The 23,936-nt window shown below is 50.2% G+C and overlaps 1 protein-coding gene across 1 annotated transcript in view; it reads left to right on the top strand.

The window, feature by feature from the left end:
• The window catches only part of LOC132381756 (neuronal PAS domain-containing protein 3-like), a 611,027-nt gene extending 593,990 nt beyond the window's left edge, over positions 1 to 17,037 (top strand). Inside the window, exons 10-12 of the mRNA XM_059951328.1 lie at positions 2,540 to 2,687; positions 10,013 to 10,128; positions 13,571 to 17,037. Of these exons, the coding sequence (XP_059807311.1) occupies positions 2,540 to 2,687; positions 10,013 to 10,128; positions 13,571 to 14,637 (1,331 nt within the window). The 3' untranslated portion in view covers positions 14,638 to 17,037. The remainder of the gene's footprint in view (positions 1 to 2,539; positions 2,688 to 10,012; positions 10,129 to 13,570) is intronic.
• The last annotated feature ends 6,899 nt before the right edge of the window (positions 17,038 to 23,936 follow it).

Raw genomic sequence — 23,936 nt, 5'->3', positions numbered from 1 at the left:
CCTCTTCCCAACACCCAGTCTCTCTGACTGTATCCCCTCTGATATTAATCCAGCTCCCTCACACTGTCCCTCAGTAACTCCTCTCCCCAACACCCAGTCTCTCTGACTGTATCCCCACTGACATTAATCCAACTCCCTCACACCGTCCCTCAGTAACTACTCTCCCCAGCACCGTCTCTCTGACTGCATCCCCACTGACATTAATCCAACTCCCTCACACCGTCCCTCAGTAACCCCTCTTCCCAACACCCTGTCTCTCTGACTGCATCCCCACTGACATTAATCCAACTCCCTCACACCGTCCCTCAGTAACCCCTCTTCCCAACACCCTGTCTCTCTGACTGTATCCCCACTGACATTAATCCAACTCCCTCACACCGTCCCTCAGTAACCCCTCTTCCCAACACCCTGTCTCTCTGACTGTATCCCCACTGACATTAATATAACTCCCTCACACCGTCCCTCAGTAACCCCTCTTCCCAACACCCTGTCTCTCTGACTGTAACCCCACTGATATTAATCCAGCTCCCTCACACCATCTCTCAGTAACTCCTTCCCCCAGCACCGTCTCTCTGACTGCATCCCCACTGACATTAATCCAACTCCCTCACACCGTCCCTCAGTAACCCCTCTTCCCAACACCCTGTCTCTCTGACTGTATCCCCACTGACATTAATCCAACTCCCTCACACCATCCCTCAGTAACCCCTCTTCCCAACACCCTGTCTCTCTGACTGTATCCCCACTGACATTAATCCAACTCCCTCACACCGTCCCTCAGTAACCCCTCTTCCCAACACCCTGTCTCTCTGACTGTATCCCCAGACATTAATCCAACTCCCTCACACCATCCCTCAGTAACCCCTCTTCCCAACACCCAGTCTCTCTGACTGTATCCCCTCTGATATTAATCCAGCTCCCTCACACTGTCCCTCAGTAACTACTCTCCACAGCACCGTCTCTCTGACTGCATCCCCACTGACATTAATCCAACTCCCTCACACCGTCCCTCAGTAACCCCTCTTCCCAACACCCTGTCTCTCTGACTGTATCCCCACTGACATTAATCCAACTCCCTCACACCGTCCCTCAGTAACCCCTCTTCCCAACACCCTGTCTCTCTGACTGTATCCCCACTGACATTAATCCAACTCCCTCACACCGTCCCTCAGTAACCCCTCTTCCCAACACCCTGTCTCTCTGACTGTATCCCCACTGACATTAATCCAACTCCCTCACACCGTCCCTCAGTAACCCCTCTTCCCAACACCCTGTCCCTCTGACTGTATCCCCTCTGATATTAATCCAGCTCCCTCACACTGTCCCTCAGTAACTCCTCTCCCCAACACCCAGTCTCTCTGACTGTATCCCCACTGACATTAATCTAGCTCCCTCACACTGTCCCTCAGTAACTCCTCTCCCCAACACCCAGTCTCTCTGACTGTATCCCCACTGACATTAATCCAACTCCCTCACACCGTCCCTCAGTAACTACTCTCCCCAGCACCGTTTCTCTGACTGTGACCCCACTGACATTAATCCAACTCCCTCACAATGTCCCTCAGTAACCCCTCTCCCCAACACCCAGTCTCTCTGACTGTATCCCCACTGACATTAATCCAACTCCCTCACACCGTCCCTCAGTAACTACTCTCCACAGCACCGTCTCTCTGACTGCATCCCCACTGACATTAATCCAACTCCCTCACACCGTCCCTCAGTAACCCCTCTTCCCAACACCCTGTCTCTCTGACTGTATCCCCACTGACATTAATCCAACTCCCTCACACCGTCCCTCAGTAACCCCTCTTCCCAACACCCTGTCTCTCTGACTGTATCCCCACCGACATTAATCCAACTCCCTCACACCGTCCCTCAGTAACCCCTCTTCCCAACACCCTGTCTCTCTGACTGTATCCCCACTGACATTAATCCAACTCCCTCACACCGTCCCTCAGTAACCCCTCTTCCCAACACCCTGTCTCTCTGACTGTATCCCCACTGACATTAATCCAACTCCCTCACACCGTCCCTCAGTAACCCCTCTTCCCAACACCCTGTCCCTCTGACTGTATCCCCTCTGATATTAATCCAGCTCCCTCACACTGTCCCTCAGTAACTCCTCTCCCCAACACCCAGTCTCTCTGACTGTATCCCCACTGACATTAATCTAGCTCCCTCACACTGTCCCTCAGTAACTCCTCTCCCCAACACCCAGTCTCTCTGACTGTATCCCCACTGACATTAATCCAACTCCCTCACACCGTCCCTCAGTAACTACTCTCCCCAGCACCGTTTCTCTGACTGTGACCCCACTGACATTAATCCAACTCCCTCACAATGTCCCTCAGTAACCCCTCTCCCCAACACCCAGTCTCTCTGACTGTATCCCCACTGACATTAATCCAACTCCCTCAAAATATCCCTCAGTAACCCTTCACCCCCCAGCACCATTTAACCCAGTAGCTCCACAGGGCAGGGCAGACTTTGGCCCAATCCGGGGCTCTGTTGACGATGATCTACTCTCCTCTCTCCCTAGTGTTGAACAAGGGTCAGGTGGTCACGAAGTATTACCGTTGGATGCAGAAGAACGGAGGGTACATGTGGGTCCAGTCGAGCGCCACCATCTCGATCAACGTGAAGAATGGGAACGAGAAGAACATCATCTGGGTGAACCATGTGCTGAGGTGAGGACCATGTTCTTCCTCATTATCTTCAACATCAACGAGCAAGCCTCACCGCAAAATCAGAATCATGTTTATTATCTCCAGCATAGAAACAGAAAAAAACCTACAGCACAATACAGGCCCTTTGGCCCACAAAGCTGTGCCGAACATGTCCCTACTTTAGAAATCACCTAGGGTTACCCATAGCCCTCTATTTTTCTGAGCTCCATGTACCTATCCAGGAGTCTCTTAAAAGACCCTATCGTATCCACCTCCACCACTGTCACCGGCAGCCCATTCCACACACTCACTACTCTCTGTGTAAAAAACTTACCCCTGACATCCCCTCTGTACCTACTTCCAAGTACCTTAAAATGGTGCCCTCTCATGCTAGCCATTTCAGCCCTGGGAAAAAGCCTCTGACTATCCACACGATCAATGCCTCTCATCATTTTATGTGATGTGAAATTTGTTAACTTAGCAGCAGCAGTTCAATGCAATACATAATCTAACAGAGAGAAAAAAAAATAAAATTTAAAAATAATAAATAAACAAGTAAATCAATTACATATATTGAATAGATTTTTTAAATGTGCAAAAACAGAAATACTGTATTTTTTTTTAAAGTGAGGTAGCTTTCAAGGGTTCAATGTCTATTTAGGAATCAGAGGGGAAGAAGCTGTTCCTGAATTGCTGAGTGTGTGCCTTCAGGCTTCTGTACCTCCTACCTGATGGTAACAGTGAGAAAAGGGCATGTCCTGGGTGCGGGAGATCCTTAATAATGGACGCTGCCTTTCTGAGACACCGCTCCTCAAAGGTATCCTGGGTACTTTGTAGGCTAGTACCCAAGATGAAGTCGACCAGATTTACAACCCTCTGCAGCTTCTTTTGGTCCTGTGCAGTAGCCCCTCCATACCAGACAGTGATGCTATGATGCTGCCTGACTGGTTGAGCTCAAACATAGATGTTTGGCCCACGATGTTGTGCCAATCTTTTTAACCAAGATCACTCCCTCCCAGATAACCCTCCATTTTTCTTTCATCCATGTGCCTATCCAAGCCTCTTAAATGTCCCTAATGTATCTGTCTCTACTAACACCCCAGTTGTGCATTCCACACACCCACCACTCTGCGTTTAAAAAAAAAACTATCTCTGACATCCAACCACCCCCACGCATTCCTCCAGTTACCTTAAAATCGTGTCACGGTGCGCGCTGACTGGACTGAACACAGGACTGGAGAATCAGCAGGCTCTGTCACAGTGAGCGCCTGCAACGTGCAGGGAACGGCAGACTCTGTCACATTGAGCGCCGGCTACAACTGAACCCAGGAGCAGAGGAACCCACGTCAGGACAGAAACAAGAGTTTAGACGTAGGAATACCAACAGAGCATTGGAGGCATGGCCAGGTGACACCATGAGACAAATCATTCTCTACAATCACAAGGACTCCGCTTCAGTGCTAAGCAAGAGACCCCTTTAGATAATCATGGAATGTGGAAAACCCGTGCCAGTCACAATAAACTTAACCAGATTAAAGAGAAAGCATCAGTGCTTAACAATTCTAGTTAAGACAACAGTTAGTGTCCCCGACCTACTGATACTGTTGCTAGTAGGGGACAGGGCAGGGTTCAAAGTTCAAAGTAAATTTTATTTATCAGTGTACATACATGTCACCATATACAACCCCGAGATTCATTTTCCTGTGGGCATACTCAGCAAATCTATAGGATAGTAACTAAAACAGGATCGGTGAAAGATCAACCAGAGTGCAGAAAACAACAAGCTAAGCAAATGCAAATATAAATAAATGGCAATAAATAACGAGAATATGAGGTAAAGAGTCCTTAAAGTGAGGTCATTGGTTGTGGGAACATCTCAATGGAGGGGCAAGTGAGTGTAGTTATCCCCTTTTGTTCAAGAGCCTGATGGTTGAGGGGTAGTAACTGTTCCTGAACCTGGTGGTGCGAGTCCTGAGGCTCCTGTACTTTCTTCCTGATGGCAGCAGTGAGAAAAGAGCATTGCCTGGATGGGGGGTCCCTGGACGCTGCTTTCCTGCGACAGTGTTTCATGTAGATGTGCTCAATGGTTGGGAGGGCTTTACCTGGGATGTACTGGACCAAATCCACTATCCTTTGTAGGATCCTCAAAAGCATTGGTGCTTCCATTCTGGGCCAAGATGCAGCCACCACACTACACATCTATAGAAGGTTGTCATGCTAAATCTCTGCAGACTCCTAAGGAAGTAGAGCCCCTGCTGTGCTTTCTTTGCAATTGCCCTTACGTGCTGGGTCCGGGATAGATCTTCTGAAATAGTAACACCCAGGAATTTCAACAGGTTTCAATAGGTACATTTAATGTCAAAGAAATGTATACTATGTACATCCTGAAATTCCTTTTCTTCCCAAACATCCACAAAAACAGAGGAGTGCCCCAAAGAATGAACGACAGTTAAATGTTAGAACCCCAAAGCCCCCCCCCCACATACAAGCAGGGGCAAAGCAACGACCCCTCTTCCACCCCCACCAGCAAAAGCATCAGCGCCCTCCACCGAGCACGCAAGCGTGCAGCAAAGCATCAGTACACAGACCTGACTACTCGTTCACCCAGTAATTCGATGTACCACAGGCTCTCCCTCTCCCTCATAAGGGAAAAAGAGGTGTCCCTGTTTCACAGCTAGAGGGGAAGCATAACAAACGACTCGCTGCTTTACATTGTTAAAAGTCTGTTGTGTCGCTTTTTCTGAGCTCTGCGCCCGGGGAGTCGGCCCCAGCAAGACGCAGCTCTCCATACACACAATCCCCAACAGCTAACCTGCTGCTCCCGATGTTCCGTGTTCTCCTGCAATGCCTCAGTCAGGGGCACCGGCCTAGAATCAGCCCGTCTCCAGAGCCACGGAAATCTGACACCCTGAAGACACACTAGTCCTCCAGGCCACATTCTTGGGATATCGAAATGCAGCCGGTCGTGAGACCCCCGAGAGCGGGTCCCATTCCCACAAAGTTAAGAGTGTAACTCCAGGTCAGGGTCTTCAAAATTTAAAGCTGCTGACCCTCTCCATCTCTGATCTGTCAATGAGGACTGGCTCAAGAACTTCTGGTTTCCCTCTCCTTTAGTCTACAATCAAGGGTGAACCTCCTTTGAAAGATAGACCAACTCAGTATAATCTGTGCTGTCCAGCACCTTCACGGAGGGGAGATATGTCACAGTTATTCAGTCAGCTAACTTACCCATTGTGACCACAGGTCACTCACCAGCTTTTTACTAAACGTTCCGCTGCGTCCTGTGTCCTTGGGGACTCAGCCCACAGTCTTGCACCAACTTTAACAGAATTCAATCCATCAAAGTACATTTATGAACAAAGAATGTATAAATCATACAGCCTTGAGATTTGTCTGCTCACAGGCAGCCACAAAACAAGAAACCCGAAAGAACCCAATTAAAAAGAACAAAGACCAACCCCAACATGCACAGAAAAAGAAAAAAAAACAAATCATGCAAACAACAGAAGCGAGTAACAACAAAAGCATTCTGAACCAAATTGAGTCCTTAGATCCAATTCCCCAGAGCCAGTATTCAATTCATCACATTAGCAGGGCAAGTTGCTGCAAAGGTCAAGGACACAACGCCCCAGATGTCAACGGGAATGCAGGCTTTCTTCAGACCTCGTTGCCGTCCCATGGTTTCTGATGTTGACAGGTCTTTACGTTGTCTGGGGAGAACGGCCCCGCTCCTCTAGCACAGAGCCTGCCTGACACACAGCAGCTCCGTCGTCAAACCTGTGATGACGCTTCACCACGGTCTCTTAATCACAGTCCCACACCACAAACCCCCCCCCCCGAGCCTTCAGAGAAATAAATGTGGAAATGTTACTGCACAGCCCGCATTTTCCGTCCCCATTGCATTTGTGAAAAGGGGAGAACAAAATGTCATCTCTGCAATACTGTTTAGTAATCTCTACACTGCAAATAATTAGCTGTGACTAATTCAACATAAAAGCATTAGTTGCTGCGATTTATATTTTAATTGCAAGCATTAATTACAAGGCCTAATTAACATGCACCCTAACAGAAGGAGTCACATTTCTTCATTCCAGTGTCAACTCAATCTCTCTCTCACACTCATGCATACACTCAAATTTATAATCTCTCACACAGATTCAAACTCATGCACACACATTCAAACATACACAATCTCTTTCTTACACTCATTCCCTCTCACACACTTGCACACAATCTCTCACATACTCACAATCTCTTTCACACACTTACGTACTCTGTCTAGCACACAGTCTCTCTCGCACACACTCACGCATAATCTCTCACACAATCTCTCTCCCACACACTCATATACAATCTCTCTCACATACACACATTTCCTCTTTCTCTCTCTCTCACACACACACACACACACACACACTCATTCAGATTCCAAGCTCCACACACTCAGTTTTTCTCTCACACACACAAAGTCACACTCGACCACACAGACATCCAAACTCCGGATCTGTCACGGAGGGTTGTGAGGGAGGTGAGTGGTTGGAGCCGGATAGCAGCGGGGAAGTAATTACCTCACAGTAAACCGAGCAAGTTCAGTCCCGAGCCTGCCTCACTGAAGCAAGGCAGCAGCATCTTGCTAAGTGCAGATCCGACGACTCCAACGCCTCAGCAAAGCAGCTGACCGAGCGCTTCCCACCCAGGTCACCCGATTTTCCTCGGGATCAATAAAGCATGTCTGTCTGTCATTCCCTCTTCTCCCACTGGGCAGTAGCTACAAGAGAATACGTCACACCAGGCTCAAAGAGAGCTGGTAATGGTTCTTGAATAGAGCTCTTATACGATAAACTCTTGATCTGACAAGAGTGGCAGATAGAGAAGTGGAGGGCAATGCTGCGGGGAAGGGGTTACAGTAAACTTGGAGTGGCTTCAAATGTGTCAGCACAACACTGTGGGCCGAAGGGCCTGGACAGGGCTGGAGTGTGCTATGCTCTATGCACTACCTCGTTCCACCCTATTACTTGTATTTACGCCATCCACTTCTCTCAATTCCTCCATCTCCGCTGCATCTGCTTTCAGGATGAGGCTTTTCATTTGACAACTAAGGAGAAGTCGTCCTCCTTCAAAGAAAGGGGCTTCCTTTCCTCCACCCTCAACTGCATCACTTCCATTTCACCCTGACCTCCCACCACCCTACCAGGGATAGGGCTCCTCTTGTCCTCCCCTACCATCCCACCAGCCTCCGCATCCAACACATAATTCTCCACAATTCCTGCCACCTCCAACACAATCCCACCACCAAGCACATCTTTACCTACCCCCCCCCCTCCACTTTCTGCAGAGATCACTCCCTACGAGACTCCCTTGTCCATTCGTCCCTCCCCACTGATCTCTTTCCTGGCACTTACCTTTGCAAGCAGAACAATTGCGACACCTGCCCTTTCACCTCCTCCCTCACGACCACTCAGAGCCCTAAACAGTCCTCCCAGGTGAGGCAAAACTTCACTTGCGAGTCTGTTGGGGTCAGATACTGTATCAGGTAATCCTGGTGCGGCCTCTTATACATCGGTGAGAGCTGTGGGTTGGGAGGCCCCTTCACCAAGCACCTACGCTCTGTCCACCAGAACAAGCGGGATTTCCCATTGGCCATCCATTTTAATTCCACTTCCCATTCCGATATGTCAATCCATGGCCTCCTCTACTGTCGCAATGAGGCCACACTCAATTTGGAGGAGCAGCATCTGATATTCTACCTGTGTACCCTCCAAGCTGACGCCATGAACATTGAATTCTCAAACTTCTGGTAATGCCCCCGCTGTGTCCTTCACCATTCCCCATTCCCTTTTCTTTCTCTCTCACCTCATCACCTCTCTCTGGTGCTCCTCCCCCCTTTTCTTTCTTCCATGGACTTCTGACCCCTCCTATCAGATTCCCCTTCTCCAACCCTGTATCTCTTTCACCAATCAACTTCCCAGCTCTTTACTTCACCCCTCCCGATTTCACCTGTCACCTTGAGGACCTTCCTCCCCTCTCCCGATCTTCTTGCTGTGACTCCTCAACTTTTTTTCCAGCCCTCTCATCACCTAAACTCTTTTCCACAGAAGCTGGAGAGATCTCTCCAGCGTTTTGTGTGTATAGTCTACTACTCCATCATGGCTGACTTACTCTCCCACTCAACACCGGTTTCCTCTCATATCCCATCGAAGCACATCGATAAAAGATTCGCTTTGTTTGTCACACGAACATCGAAACATCAAAACGCCATTTTGTGCCAAGGACCAACCCAGTCCGAGGATGTGCTGGGGGGGGGGGGGGCAGACCGTAAGTGTCAGCATGCTTTGCAAACCAACGCAGCACGGCCCCCAACTCACCGACCCCGACCCGTATGCAGTTGGACACCTGGGGAAAACGTACATACCCCTTACGGACAGTGGCGGGAATTGAACCCCTGATCACCGACGCTGTAATTCGTTACACTAGCCACCAGTAAATTACTGCAAGTGTGAAGGTAGTTCACAAACTCTGAGTGGTGTTTTTGGAAGTGCGGGTGGGAATAAAATGGGATTAGTGTGATTGGGTTTCTGATGGCTGTCGAGGATTTGATGGGCCAAAGGGACTGAAAATTAACACTCAACATTGGCTTTGATATTTCTTTCACGTTACAATTCTGTCCCACAAGAACCAAAGTCAGAATCAGGTTTATTATCACCTGATAATAAACCAAGCACCTGTCGTGGAAATTTGTTAACTTAGCAGCAGTTCAATACATAATCTAGGAGAAGAAAAACTAATAATAATAAATTACAGTATACATATATTGAATAGATTAAAAAGCTGCAGGAAACAGAAATAATATATACTTTAAAAAGTGAGATAGTGTTCACGGGTTCAACACCCATTTAGGAATCGGATGGCAGAGGGGGAGAAGCTGTTCCTGAATCACCGAGTGTCTGCCTTCAGGCTTCTGTATCTCCTCCCTGATGGTAGCAGGATCTTCTGCCTCAGAATCCTTATCACTCTTTAACAGTGGCTGTTTTATTTAGAGTCACAGCGCCTTCCAGCCCAATGAGCCTCACTGTCCAGCAACCCATCCGTATAAGACTAGCATAACCACGGGACAATTTACAATGACCAATTAACCTACTAACCAGAATGTGGGAGGAAACCAGAGCACCCAGAGGAAACCCTCATGCCCACGGGAAGAACGTACAAACTTATCACAGCAGGCGGCAGAATTGAATTCCGAACTCTGACCTCCTGAGGTGTAACAGTCTCGCGCTTACCGTGGTGCCGCTGGTAAACCTGCCTTGTGCGATGAATGCTGACGTACTGTTTTTCTTTTGCCCTTGTAGCAAACCGGAGCTTCGAGACACTCCGATGGACATCTCACAGCTCCCGCTCTCGTCCATCAAAGCTTCCAAGCAGCTGGTGTTGTCAGATTCGGAGTCCGACTCTCGGGAGCACATAGGTAAAGGAATCTCGCGACCCACGGCCCCCCGTGAAGCGCCAATCCCACTCCCTCGGCCAGGACGTCTGATTGCAGACCCTGAAGCCAATCCAACTGCAAGCCAATCAGAGCCTGTGCTCTGTGGGTCGGAGGACCCCAAATTCAGTTGTCCGCATGCTTGCAAGGGCCGAGAAGGTGTGGGTTTGCAGCAAAGTCCTTGGGAACTCAGTGACTTCCATGGGATTTATGAAGCTGTTGCTGTCACTGAGACATTGGCCTGAAGGGTGGGCAAAAATTGCAATACCCCAGGGTATGGAATTTTCATGAAACACAAAGGAGGGTGTAAAGGAGGAGAGGAGGTGTAGTCAACAATTGCATTACCTCAAATGTGAGTGAGGCCTCCGCCAGTCGGGAGCACCACGGATGTTGCTTCCTAGCGGTATAGATACACAAGCCAGGGCAGTACAATATGGAGAATAAGCTGTTGCCCATGCAGCAAGCTCCCCATCTCCACGAATCTGATGAACCCAAAGGAACAGTTCAACACCAGCAGCATCACAGGAGTCTCCAGTCAGCGTAGGGCTCGACGTAGGACTGCAATTCCGGATTTCTGTATTTTTCCTCAGGGTCCACTCTCGAAGCCCTCCCCACGAGTGGCAGTGGAAGGTTTGAGATCAAAGTTTTCCTTCTTCCAGAAGAGCTGCCAAAACCCCATCTACCCAAAGCGACTGGTCCTAGGGTGGTAGTAACCCGCCTTTGTCCCTTCTCCTATCAGTAAAAACTTCTGGCGGGCCACACTAAGCCACGCATGAAGGCCAGGAGCTGGACTTGGTTGTCAGAGGCTATTTGAGACGCATGCCATTGAGAGCTTTTAAGAGGTAGTGGGAGCTTGCACCCATTCATTACCACCCCCGCTAGAACAACCTTAAGGAATCGGCCTCAAATCGTCAGAGAGTAATGCAGGATGGAAACCGGCCCTTCAGCCCAATTAGCCCATGCTAACCATAGCATCTTCTGTTAATCCCAGTTACCCACATTCAGCCCATAACCCTCCAGGCCCTTCCCTTCCATGTACCCCTATATACCCCTGAGAGGTTGCAAATTGTACCTGCATCAACAGTTCCTCATTCTAGGTACTCGCTGCTCTCTGTGTAGGGAGCTCACTGGCCTTCTTATTTTGTACCTGTGCCCCATAGTTCTGGACTCCCCACCCCGGGGAAAGGCTACGCCTGTCCACCTAATCCACTCCCCTCATAACTTGTGTGAGGTCACCTCTCATTCTCCTGGAGGTGTCCATTGGTCACGGATGCTGCCTCCTGTCAATACACATGGCAGGACTGCACAAGTTCAAGTTTAATTGTCACTCAACCATACATGAACACGACCAAATGAAGCATTACTCTGGGGCCAAAGTGCATAACATTGTACCAATAGTCACACACAGCATAAAGCACATCTGTGTGACATCCGTTAGTCTCGCGAGACCATGGATCTGCGTCCCCTCCAGGGTGCAGGCCTGGGCAGGGTTGTCTGGGAGACCGGCAGTTGCCCAAGCAGCAAGTCTCCCCTCTCCACGACACCGATGTTGTCCAAGGAAAGGGCAAGGGCCGATACAGCTCAGCACCGGTATCGTCGCAGGAGTTGCCAGAGTGAGGTTGAAGGCAACGTCGGACTGCCTTAGGGACTCCAGCTCCGGATTTGTCCTCAGAGTTTACTCCCGAAGCCTTTCCCATGAGTGGGTATGGCCGCAAGGCAGCGGAGGTTTGAAATCAGAGTTTACCCTCTCGTAGGTGGACTGCCTTCCCAGGCTGCCGAGCTCCATCTACCCGAAGCACTGGTTTTAAGGCACCAGGACCTGCCTTCGCCCCTTCTCCTGTCAGTAGAAACGGTTCCGCCGGGCTTCGAGGCTAAGCCACACGAGAAAGCTGGGAGTTGGACTTGGTTGTCAGAGGCTATTTGAGGTGCACGTCCGTGAGGAGCACTTTTAGGTTGTGGGAGTTTGTATAACAGTAAAATACAGTCACACAAAAAAAATATATATATAGTCCAAGATCCTGAGTTCATGAATGTTGCAGTTGAACACAATACAGGTTGTCTTCTACCAAGTGAACACAGGGGGTGGGAAGGCACGGTTCAGCACCATCTCCTGTTTGGACGCCGCCTCGGGTGGTGTCCAAACTCTCTCCTGGGCAGCTGCAAACAGATGGCAGCACGGCTTAAGGCCTGGTCCTCGCTATGCAGCTCCCCCGCCGTCCGCCAATAAATCAGTGAATCGGACTTGCAGGAATTCCACATTCACAACGTCCAGCGGCATCTTGCCATCACAAGAAAAGCGACTAAGATGTCCACTCGCAGTTGGACAGCTCGCGGGCTTCGCGCGCCAACTCCTCCAACACTTCTCTGACACGGGGGGCATCACCGAGACTAACTCCTCCCGTTTCTCTGCCAATGAGCAACTCGCTGAAGACCTGCTGTACTTCATTGGGGAAGTTATGTTCCAACTTTATAAAAGTTTGGTCAGACCCCAGCTGGAGTACTGTGTGCAACTCTGGTCACAATACTACAAAGATCATAATTGAGTGGGTATTGGAGAGTGTGCAGAGGAGATTTATCAGGTTGTACTTGTGAGGAGAAATTCCAGAAGCTGGATTTCTTTATTTATAGATACAGCACAGCAACAGGGCCTTCTGGCTCAATTACACTCATGTGACTAATTAATCTCCTAACCCACATGGATCACCCGGATGAATTCAAGATTGTTTAACGTTGTCTTACTTATCGAGATACAGCACAGAATAGGCCCTTCGAGTTCCACTGCCCAGCAGTCCCCCCCCCCCCAAATTAACCCAGCCTAATCACAGGATAATTTACGATGAACCAATTAACCTACTGACTGGTATGTGTTTGGACTGTGGGAGGAAACTGGAGCACCCGGAGGAAACCCACGCAGTCACGGGGAGAACGTACAAACTCCTCACAGGCAGCGGTGGGAATTGAACCCGGGTCTCCTGCACTGTAAAGCATTGTATACAAAATGCTGGAGGAACTCAGCAGACCAGGCAGTATCTATGGAAAAGAGTACACAGTTGACATCTAAAGGGGACTGTTTACCATTTTCCATAGATGCTGCCTGGCCTGCAGAGTTCCTGCAGCATTTTGTGTGTGTGTGTGTGTGTTAATCAGATTTCCAGCATCTGCAGATTTTCTCTTGTCTGTGCTAACCACAACGCCACCTTAAAGAAGAGGTTGAAAGGTTCCTAATTATTAAAGACCTCAAATATTATGGGGAGAAGGCAAAAACATGGGATCGAGAGGGAAAATAAAGTAGCTGTGTTTGAATAGCAGAGCAGACTCGATGGGCTGAATGGCCATTGCCTTGAGTTTAGACACGCAGATGAAGGGTTTTCTTGTGGGAGTTGATGCCGCTTTCATCGCCCTGCTTGCCCTTCCTTCTCTCCTGCAGGGAGCCACGACCCGAAAGCCACGGGGAAGGCGAGCAACTTGGAGGCGGGAGTCAGGGCGCGCTCGGAGGCCTGGAAGCGATCCGACAGCCCGTCCGAGGAGGAGATGACCTCGGCCAAGGACGACAGCGACTCCAGCCTGTCGGACAGCGAGGGGCCGAGCGGCGGCAGGAGGAGCCTGGTCCTGCCGCGAGTCAAGCGGATGAAGGTGGAGGGCCAGGCCGAGGCAGGGCCGGGCCGAGAGCTGCGGGGCTCGGGACCCAGTGACGGAGGCACGGGGGCCAGCTCGGAGGAGGAGGAGAGCGGCGGCTTGGCCGCCCGGCACCTGTACCCCAAGCGGAGGAAGAGGCCGAGGGATGGCTCGGGGCCTCGGGCCAAGGCGCCGGGGGTGGCCGATCGCGACTCTACCCTCAAGGTCAAGACTGAGGCCACTCCGGCCATCGGCTACGAGGGCCGCCGCCCGGCCTGGGACTACCCATCCGAGCGGGAGGCGGCCTACCACCATCGGGCGGCCAAGGCCCCGCCCGCCGCCTCCGACCACTTCGGCGCAGATCCCCCCCTCAGCCCGCCCGGCGCTGCCGACAACCCCGGCGGCAGGAAGACACCCTTCGGCCCGTCTCCCCGCGCCTCCGACGCCCGGTCGCCGGCCCCGCCGTCCGCCGACGACAAGGCCGAGGTTCTGGCCCTGGCCCAGGCCCAGCCGCCGCCGCCGCCGCCCTCCAGCCTGTACGCAGCCAGCACCATCCGCTACGCGCCGGCCGACGTGGCGCTGGCCGTGCCTGGCAACCTGCTGCCCGCCGCCGCCGCCCACGCCCTCAACTTCGTGGAGCTGAACGGCCCGGCCTTCGGCGCCGAGCAGAAGGCGCAGGTGGAGATGATCTACCACCACGTCCAGCGCCTCAACATGGCGGCCAACCCCTTCGGGTCGCCGGCCGCCGCTGCCGGCCTCGCCCAGGTACCGGCTGGCAGCGTCTTCACCACGGCCGAGGCCCTCTTCTCCACCCTGCCCTTCCCCATGAACGCCGGCACCATCCACCCCCCGCAGGCCCTGGAGCGCAAGGAAGACTGACCCAGCGCCCATCGAGATCCCTCCAGCCAGCCTCCAAGTTGAGACAATAAGACCTCTGCTCCTCCCCTTCCCATCTCCTTCAAGTGTTACCCTCATTTTTTTTTTTACCTTATTCCCTCTTCCCTCCCAACCATAACCCCAGAGGCAACCGCCCGTGTCTCTCTGGTCCAAGTCCACACGGGGAGTGGACGAGCTGGGGCTGGATGGTAGAGGGAGGTGGACATTGGATGGTCCCACCATCTCGGCGGCTGGTTGTCCACGGGACTGGCCGGCTGTTGGGACGCAGGTGTTGTTAAGGGGAGGGTGGCGGTCGGTGTGCCAGCCCCCCACCCCCATCTCCACCCCCGCTGCTCGGTTCGTGAGGTCGTTGTCCACTCGGCCCATCCAATGAGGCCTGACCCGTCTCCACCTTGACCTTTTCTTGGGCCGGAGCCTCACTGGTACAATGTCCCGTGGGACCGTTCTGTGTATAATGTACAGCCAGTCGGTAAAACTTGTAAAAAAAAAGGCAAATTGAGAGAGAGAAAGAGAAACATTGCCCTTGCGACAGGTGGCTTTAAAGCCGGATTAAGTGATGTTTCCCGCCCCCCGACGGTTTCTCGGACAAAGCATTCCCTGGTGTGGGGAATTACCCAAACGCCGTTCGATGTATCCTCATACCGTCTAGTTTCACACTTGCCTGAAGCTTTGGAGAAAGTGAGGTCGAAATATCAGAGAGCCCCAGACGGCTTCTTCCAGAGGTTATCCACTTGAAGCGGGGCGCCACTGCTTCGGAGTGAGTTGTTGGGGGTAATGCAGGGGAAACATTACTGTGTATCTAACCCGCGCTGTCCCGAATCCTGGAGTGCTTGATGGGACAGTGTTAGAGGAGTTTTACCCTGTATCTAACCAGTTTCTTTATTCCCCCCCCCCCCTTCTCTTCGGGACTATGTAGAAGGAGCATCACTCTCGCGTCTAATTGTGCTGAATATTCCCTGGTACATTTGACAGGGGGTAGGGTGAAGGGGGAAAAAAAGGCTTGATAACCAGACCGTTTTATTTTGGGTGTGCGCTGTGGCGAAGAGGTTCTGGTCCATTCCGACGGGAAACAGCATCAACGCTAATATGTGAAATCTCCGACATAAATAGTGGTAATTCAGATCGCAGCTAATCTGTACAGTGACCGTAGGCTTTCAACTTTTCGTTCTGCAAGCCCAAAGTTATCACCCAAACCACTCCCTGTACGTTTCAGCGACGCAAATTGCACTCAGCCTTCTTTTCGTTTTGTTCTCCTTTTGGCAAATTCAACGTGACCTAAGACCAGATGGTGACTGAGGGCTTCTGCACCTCGCTGTGCGCCGCCTGTGGCACTGCGCCCCTGCCCGGCTGTGTGGGGTGGGGGGGGGGGAGTGTTACACCCAAGCTCTTCTGCCTCGTCGTGGCCCATTGACCCACTCGCGGTGAGATGTCGGGTAGGTCCCGCCGATGCTGGTGCGTTCCGCAGCCCCTGGTAGGTCCAAGACCCAGGGGTTTGTGTGGCAAAGCCGTTCCCTTTGCCTTGACTTTGCGCAGCACTTACAAAGATAAAGCCGAGACAGACTGCAGACTTGCATTCCAATAGTGCCGTTCAGAGCCTCAGGACTTTCAGCCGATCAGGTAACCCTCTGAAGTTTTTAAGTCACTGTCTTTGTGTGAGGAGGCCGGGGCAGCCTGTGGTCAGAAAGCTTCCACGCGAGCCGGGTGTGCAGTCAGGGCGGTCCGACGTTCGGGCCGGTCACCCCCGAAGCAACGCGACACCGTCCCGGCTTCAGCCTGGATGTCTGCGGAGGACGGTAGCCGAGCTCGCAATGTCCCGTCTCCAAGCCGTGCGCAATGCCCGCCGAAGGCCGTCAGCTCATGAAAGCCACGGTTTCGTCCCAGAGCTGGAAGCGGCTTTCTGTTGTATTTTCTCTATCCACCCCACCCCCCCCCCCACAAGTCGATGTTTGTTAGTCTAAGGCATTCTGTAACAGCAATAATCAGCACCAAGGTGTGGATTAATACTGGCGGCGAGAAGTAACTGCGGAGAGGAAGAGGCACACCGGGTCTGGGAGACAGCATTTACACTGTTGGAAGGATGAGTGACGATTACATAAGACAGTACGGGCCCTTCGGCCCACAAAGTTGTGCTGACCTTTTGACCAACCAGGATCAATCTAAACACAAAGTACACTGCAGATGCTGTGGTCAAATCAAGACGTACAAAAAAGCTGGATGAACTCAGCAGGTCGGGTCAGCATCCGTTGAAAGGGCAGTCAACGTTTCGGGCCGAGACCCTTCGTCAAGATCAATCTAACCCTTCCTTCCTTCCCACGTTCCCAACGCCCGGTAAAATTCTCCAACTTCTGTAACTTTTCGCATCTCCTTTCGCTCGCCCTATCCTCATCCTCTTCCTCTTCCTCTTTCCTCTTACCCCCACCTCCACCTCCCAACCATCCTTCCCTGTCGTCCGGCCAATCCGGTGGCTCCCATTTGACCCAACCCCTCCCTCCATTCCACCAATCACCTTCCTCTTCCATCAAGTTCGACCATTCGTCGCCTTTCCTTGCTTCCAACTTCTGGCTTCCTCACTATTCCCATTAAGATTCGCAATTACCGAACCTGCCTCTACCACTTCTACTGGAAGCTTGTTCCACACAGCTACCACTCTCTGAGTAAAGAAGTTCCCCCTTGTTTTACCCTTAAACTTTTGCCCCTTAACTCTCAACTCATGTCCTGTTGTTTGAATCTCCCCTACTCTCAATGGAAAAAGCCTATCCACGTCAACTCTATCTATCCCCCTCATAATTGCGAAATCTGGCTGCCCAATCAACCTTTGCTTCTTATCATTCTGTACATCCGATGATGATGTTCTGCTCTTCCTGCAAGATGGATTTAATGCTGGTGAGCTCTGGCCTTGCCTCCACTCGGATGTTGACAATGGAGACCCTTACCAATGCCCATGGTATATCCAAAACCGACTATCCTGGCTGGTTTCCTTTGATCTCAGTGTGCAGACCTATTGGCCCATTCTAATAACGATCTAACCCTTTCCTCTCGTGGCCCTTCATCTTTCTCCCTTCTGAAATGCCCCATCCCAGCAGCATGATCCATGCACACACCACTTGCTGTAAACTTACCTGTGCCGTCTCCCCCCACCCACCCCCCAGACTTCCTTCCATCCACCTGAACACTATGCCCTCGCTGGTCTTTCCTCTGCACGGACCGTGGCGCAGTCCAGCCCTGCTCTAAGCGGAACTGTTCTCGGGGTTTGGCACCCTCCTCTACAGAGAGGAGTATAGAATCCACGCTGTGGTCCAAGACCCTTCATCAGGGAGGGGGAGAAAGCCAGAATTAGAAGGTGGGAGGAGGGGAAGGAGTACCATCTAGAAGGTGACTATTACAAAGCACAGTACAGGCCCTTCGGCCCACAATTGTTATGCTGACCTCAATCTAACCCATCCTTCCCTCCCCTAGCTGAGACCCCTTCCCCTTCCTTACCTTCTCATTCTGGTTTCTTAGCCCTTCCTTTCCAGTTCTGATGAAGGGTCTCGCCTGGAAACTTGAACTCTTTACTCCCTTCCAGAGACGCTGCCTGGTCTGCTGAGCTCCTTCAGCATTTTGTGTGTGTTGCTCTGGATTTCCAGCATCTGCTGAATCTCTTAAGAGTTTAGGTGGTGGCTACCTTCTGGACTTTATAACCATATAACAATTACAGCATGGAAACTGGCCATCTTGGCACTTCTAATCAGTGCCAAACGCTTACTCTCACCTAGTCCCACCGACCTGCACTCAGCCCATAACCCTCCATTCCTTTCCTGTCCATATACCTATCCAACTTTTTTTTTAAATGACAATACCGAACCTGCCTCTACCACTTCTACTGGAAGCTCGTTCCACACAGCTACCACTCTCTGAGTAAAGAAGTTCCCCCTTGTGTTACCCTTAAACTTTTGCCCCTTAACTCTCAACTCATGTCCTCTTGTTTGAATCTCCCCTAGTCTCAATGGGAAAAGCCTATTCACGTCAACTCTATCTGTCCCCCTCATAATTTTAAATACCTCTATCGAGTCATATTTTATGGCAATATAAATCCCTTAATTACATAAACTGAACAAAGTTGTAAAAGCACATCTGGTTTACTAACACACTCTGTATGGTCCTAAGTCAATTTAGCCTTGACCACATTGACCGTGAGCTGTTGAAGTGGCAACTCTTCTCCAGGGCAGTTTCCCAATGGTGAATGAATGCAGGCTTGTACGGGAATCAAAGAAACCACCCCCCCCCCCCAATCCTTGTAGCAGAGAAGCAGAATTACATTTATTATCAAAGATTATTCAACCTTGAGATTAGTCTCCTCACAGGCAGTCACAAAAAAAGGAGCCCGTAAAAAGGGCCATCAAACACCCAGTGTGCAGGGGGAGAAACGAAAAACAATTTGTAACAACACAAGCAAGCAGTCTGAACTGAAGCCCATCCACAGACCCTCAGTTCAGCAGGCTGAACTGGCCCCTCCCTCGCCTCCAGCCGCCACACCCTGACCTTTTCCATCTGGCCCAGCGCCTAGATCATCATCCAAGAACAGGCTCAGTTGCTCAATATAAATGGAGGAGAGATTTATAATCTTTGACTATGATGCTTGAAGCCCATAAGATAAGAGCAGAATCAGGGCATTTGACTCATCCAGTATGCCTCGCTATTCCATTATGGCTTAATTTTTATTCCCCTCCCTCCCCTTAACTACCTTACCAGTCAAGAAGTTATCTTTTCTGCCTTCAAGTCACCCAGTCACTGGGCCTCCATGAGCCTCTCTGACATCAAATTCCATAGATTTACCACCCATTGGCTGAAGAAATGCCTCCTCATCTGAGCTCCCTATTTTCTGAGGCTGTGCTTCCCGATCCCTCACATCCTCTTCACATCCACTCTATCAGAATTGGAACAGGTTTAGTATACCAGCACATTGATCGTGTGGATAGTCAGAGGCTTTTTCCCTGGGCTGAAATGGTTGCTACAAGAGGGCACAGGTTTAAGGTGCTGGGGAGTAGATACAGAGGGAATGTCAGGGGCAAGTTTTTTACTCAGAGAGTGGTGAGTGCGTGGATTGGGCTGCCGGCAACGGTGGTGGAGGCGGATACGATAGGGTCTTTTAAGAGGCTTTTAGATAGGTACATGGAGCTTAGTAAAATAGAGGGCTATAGGTAAGCCTGGTAATTTCTAAAGTAAGTACATGTTCGGCACAACTTTGTGGGCTGAAGGGCCTGTATTGTGCTGTAGGTTTTCTATGTTTCTATATGTTGATTTGTGGTAGCAATGCTTTACAATACATGATAAAAACTAAATTACAGTAAATTATATATATAAATTAAGTTAAATACATAGTGCAAAAGAGTGAGGTAGCGTCCATGGGTTCAATATCCATTCAGAAATCTGATGGCAGAGGGGAAGAAGTTGTCCCTGAATCATTGAGTGTGTGCCTTCAGGCTCCTGTACCTCCTCCCTGATGGTAGCAATGAGAAGAGGGCATGCCCTGGGTGCTGGGGGTCCTTAATGATGGAGGCATCATCTTTGAAGCATCACTCCTTGAGAATGGTTTTGATGCTGGATTTGCTATTGCCCATGATGTAGCTGATTGAGTTCACAAGTTTCTGCAGCTTCTCTCGATCCTGTGCAGATCCCACACCCCCCTCCCCCATACCAGACGGTGATGCAGCCAATTAGAATGCATGGTGCATCTGTAGAAATTTGTGAGTGTCTTTCGTGACAGACTAAATCTTCTCAAGCTCCTAATGAAGTATAGCTGCTGTCTTGCCTTCTTTGTAGCTGTATCGATATGTTGGGCCCAGGATAGATCCCCAGAGATGCTGGCCCCCAGGAACTTGAAAATGCTCACTCTCTCCATGTCTGATCCCTCTATGAGGATTGGTGCATGATCCCTCCTCCCATCCTTTCTGAAGTCCACAATCAATTCTTTGGTCTTACTGACATTTCAGTAATGATAAAAGTTTAATGGATCATTTCTTTAATGGTGAATTTTAAAGTAAATCATAAATATTTAAGGAAAGTTGGTCGGTGTTCAGATGAAACACATTAGAATGATCTCTAACACAAGGAAGCGATTCTGCAGATCTGGAAATCTTGAGAAACTGGCACAAAATACAGGAGGAACTCGGTAAGTCAGGCATCATCAACGGAGGGGAAGAATCAGTAGAAGATTTTGGCCGAGTCCCAAGACGACAACGGTTTATTCCCCTTCATGCTGTTTGACTTGCTGAGTTCCTCTAGTATTTTGTGATTTTGTGTGTTAGTTAGAATCAAATCAACTTAAATTGCATTACAAGTTTCCTGCCAGCAAGTGGCAGCACTGAGCACGTTTCCCACAATTAGATTTTTAGCGGGTTGGAGCTACGTCTAGCTGCAAAGGATATTACCAAATAAATTACGCCCCAAGTTAGATCATGGCGCTTGACAGATGTCTCTGTGTGTCTCTAACCCCACACTCCCCGAAAGGTGGTGATAAACTCCACCCCTGAACCTCTGCAGAAGTATTCTCTAAACTTTTTGACTGTTTATCCATTTTCATAAATGCTGCCTGACCTCCCGAGTCCCTCCAGCATAATTATTTAGCAATACAGTATGCCCTTTCGGCCCATTAAGCTGGCCACCCCGGCAAACCTAATTACCCCTAACAATCATGAGACAATTTACAATGACCAATTAACCTACCTACCTGGTACGTCTTTGGACTGTAGGAGGAAACTGCAGCTCCCGGGAATAACCTTCGTACAGAACAGCACCGGAATTGTACTCCGAACTCTTCAACAACCCGAGCTGTAACAGTGTCACGCTAACCATGGCAATATTCTGCCGATACAGCATTGACAGAATCGCTTCTGTTTATCCCCAGTACTGGCTGGTTATATCAGAATTTACACCCAATTAGAAGTGATCCCCAACTTCTAGACCAGGGGCTCCCAACCTTTTTTTTAAAATGGCATGGACCAATACCATTAAGCAAACGGTCTGTGGTACCCAGACTGGGAACCCCTGATCTAGACTCAGGGTATCTGTTTTAGATCAGTCCAGAGACTGAGTGCGTCCCACAGATCTGCTGCCCTTGACCTTGGTAGAGTTTGAAGTTTTACTGTTTCTAACGATGACATCTTCTCCCCCTCCCAAGTAGATTTTCATATAATTGCACTTACAAGTGTATATTCTGTTATGAAAATACTTTTCACCTTTGGAGTTCCTGGAGGTTGAGGGTGCCTGAGAATTTTACATTCCTGAGGAGTTTGGAGTAAGAGACAGGAGGGATTCATAAGACTTAGGATCAGAACTAGGGAATTTGGCCCATCGAGTCTGCTCACGATTCTATCATGGCTGATTTATTTTCCCCCTAACCCCATTCTCCTGCCTTCTCATAGCCTTTGACAGCCCGACTAATCAAGCGTCTATCAACCTCTGCTTTAAATAAACCCAATGACTTGGCCTCAAGAGATCCACCATCCTCTATTCTGAAGCTGTGCTACCTGGTCCTAGACTCTCCTAGGATCAAACAGAAACATCCCCTTTCCTGTTAATCTCTGCACATCCCAAGCTCCTGGAGTTCTGCTTTAGTATTTTGAAAAGAAACTTACAACTAGTTGACGACTGTGAAAGAGACTGATTAGATTGCTGGCTCTTAGCAGAGCAATCCCTCTTAATTCCCTGCAGGAATTTGTCTAGGGACGGAGGGGAGAGGGATGTGTACTGGGGAGAGGCAGAGAGGACTTCCGGGTTTATGAGAATTCCTTCCAAAATGCAACTCGGGAATGAGGCGACTCCAGCTGCTTCATCAAACACAGAACAGGTCCTTCAGTCCTCGATGTTGTGAGATCAATTTAACCCTTCCCTCCCACATAGCTCTCCATGTTACTTTCATCCACGTGTCCACCTAAGAGCCTCCTAAATCTCCCTAATGTATCTGCCTCTGGCAGTGTGCTCCAGACCGTCTGGCTGTTTAAAAAAAATCTGCCTCTGACATCACCCCCCCCCCCCCACCACCATATCCAATCGACTTAAACTTATGCCCTCTCGTATTAGCCATTTCAGAACGTCTGGTGTCGGGTGCACCGTGGACTGAACACAAGTCATGAACTTGAATGACTAAAACACCGAGAAATGGGTGAGAATCTGAATGTTTATTATAACTGACATACTGCAGAGATATTGAACAGTGGGCATTTAACCTTAACCTGCCTTTGGGATGTGGGAGGAAACGCGCACGGTCACAGGAGAGCATGCAAACTCCACGCAGACAGCACTGATCAAACCCGGTCTCGGCCCTACCGCCTGCAGCACCGCATTTTTGGTGCCCTTCGAGCCCCGAAGTTTAACCACCAAGGAAACTCCTGGCCCAAAACCCTGCGAGGCACGAATGATAATGCCGCCCGAGGTAAGCAGTGCTTCAGACAACAGGGGAGAAGTGGGCGACTTTGAATGGATCTGTGGGGCCTTATCCACCCACTGGGAATACAGAAGGATGCATCGTTCTCCAAAGCCTGTCACCGTACACACAAAAGTTCGACAAATCAGTGTGGGAATTATAAATATTAATATAGTTACCTAGACCTCCCTGCCTTGGTGTTCAGGGGCTGAAAAATGAGAGCAAAATAACACTCACTCCTTCTCCCAATAAATGTGATACTCCCTTGATCCTTGGCTTCAGATCGGGCTACTTAATGAAACACAGAGCACCACAACAGTCCCTTTGGCCCATTTGTCGAGGGCCCAGTTACGAGGTTGTGGCTGCGTGGACGGGTCTCTCAGCTTCCCCCCGCCCCCAGTCGATTTCTCTCCGTTCGCCGCCAGGGCGAGAGCATGCTCCTCCGCAAACCACCTGAGTGGTCCCTGTCGGTGTGGGTGGGGGGGAGGGGGAGGGTTGAGCCGTATAGGGGGCAGCCCAGCCCACTGCAACCAGGAACGTCCACTCACTCACATTTCAGCCCGCAAGCAAGCAGCAGATGTGTTTCTTAAATCTCGTCCATGAAATCTGAGAAGAAATGGTTAAAAAGGGGAAGTTACCCTGCCACAGGGTAATAAGATAACGAGGCGGGTGGTGGGGTCCAGTGTATATATTGTATGTATTCCAGACATACTTTTCAATTGCTTATTGAGGAAGGGCTGTGTCCGGCCCACAGCACAAATCCTTGCCCCACTGCGGATACAAGGAAGGAAGAGGGATCCAGACAATGGAACGAGGGACCGAACTGTCTGTTTAATCCACACCGGCTGGCTCATTGTTGCTTTTCACTGTATTTTGT

The sequence above is a fragment of the Hypanus sabinus genome, chromosome 26 (assembly GCF_030144855.1).
Source record: "Hypanus sabinus isolate sHypSab1 chromosome 26, sHypSab1.hap1, whole genome shotgun sequence".
NCBI classification, from domain to species: domain Eukaryota; kingdom Metazoa; phylum Chordata; class Chondrichthyes; order Myliobatiformes; family Dasyatidae; genus Hypanus; species Hypanus sabinus.
Note: the sequence above shows the minus strand (reverse complement) of the source record. Positions and strands in the feature narration are given on the sequence as shown.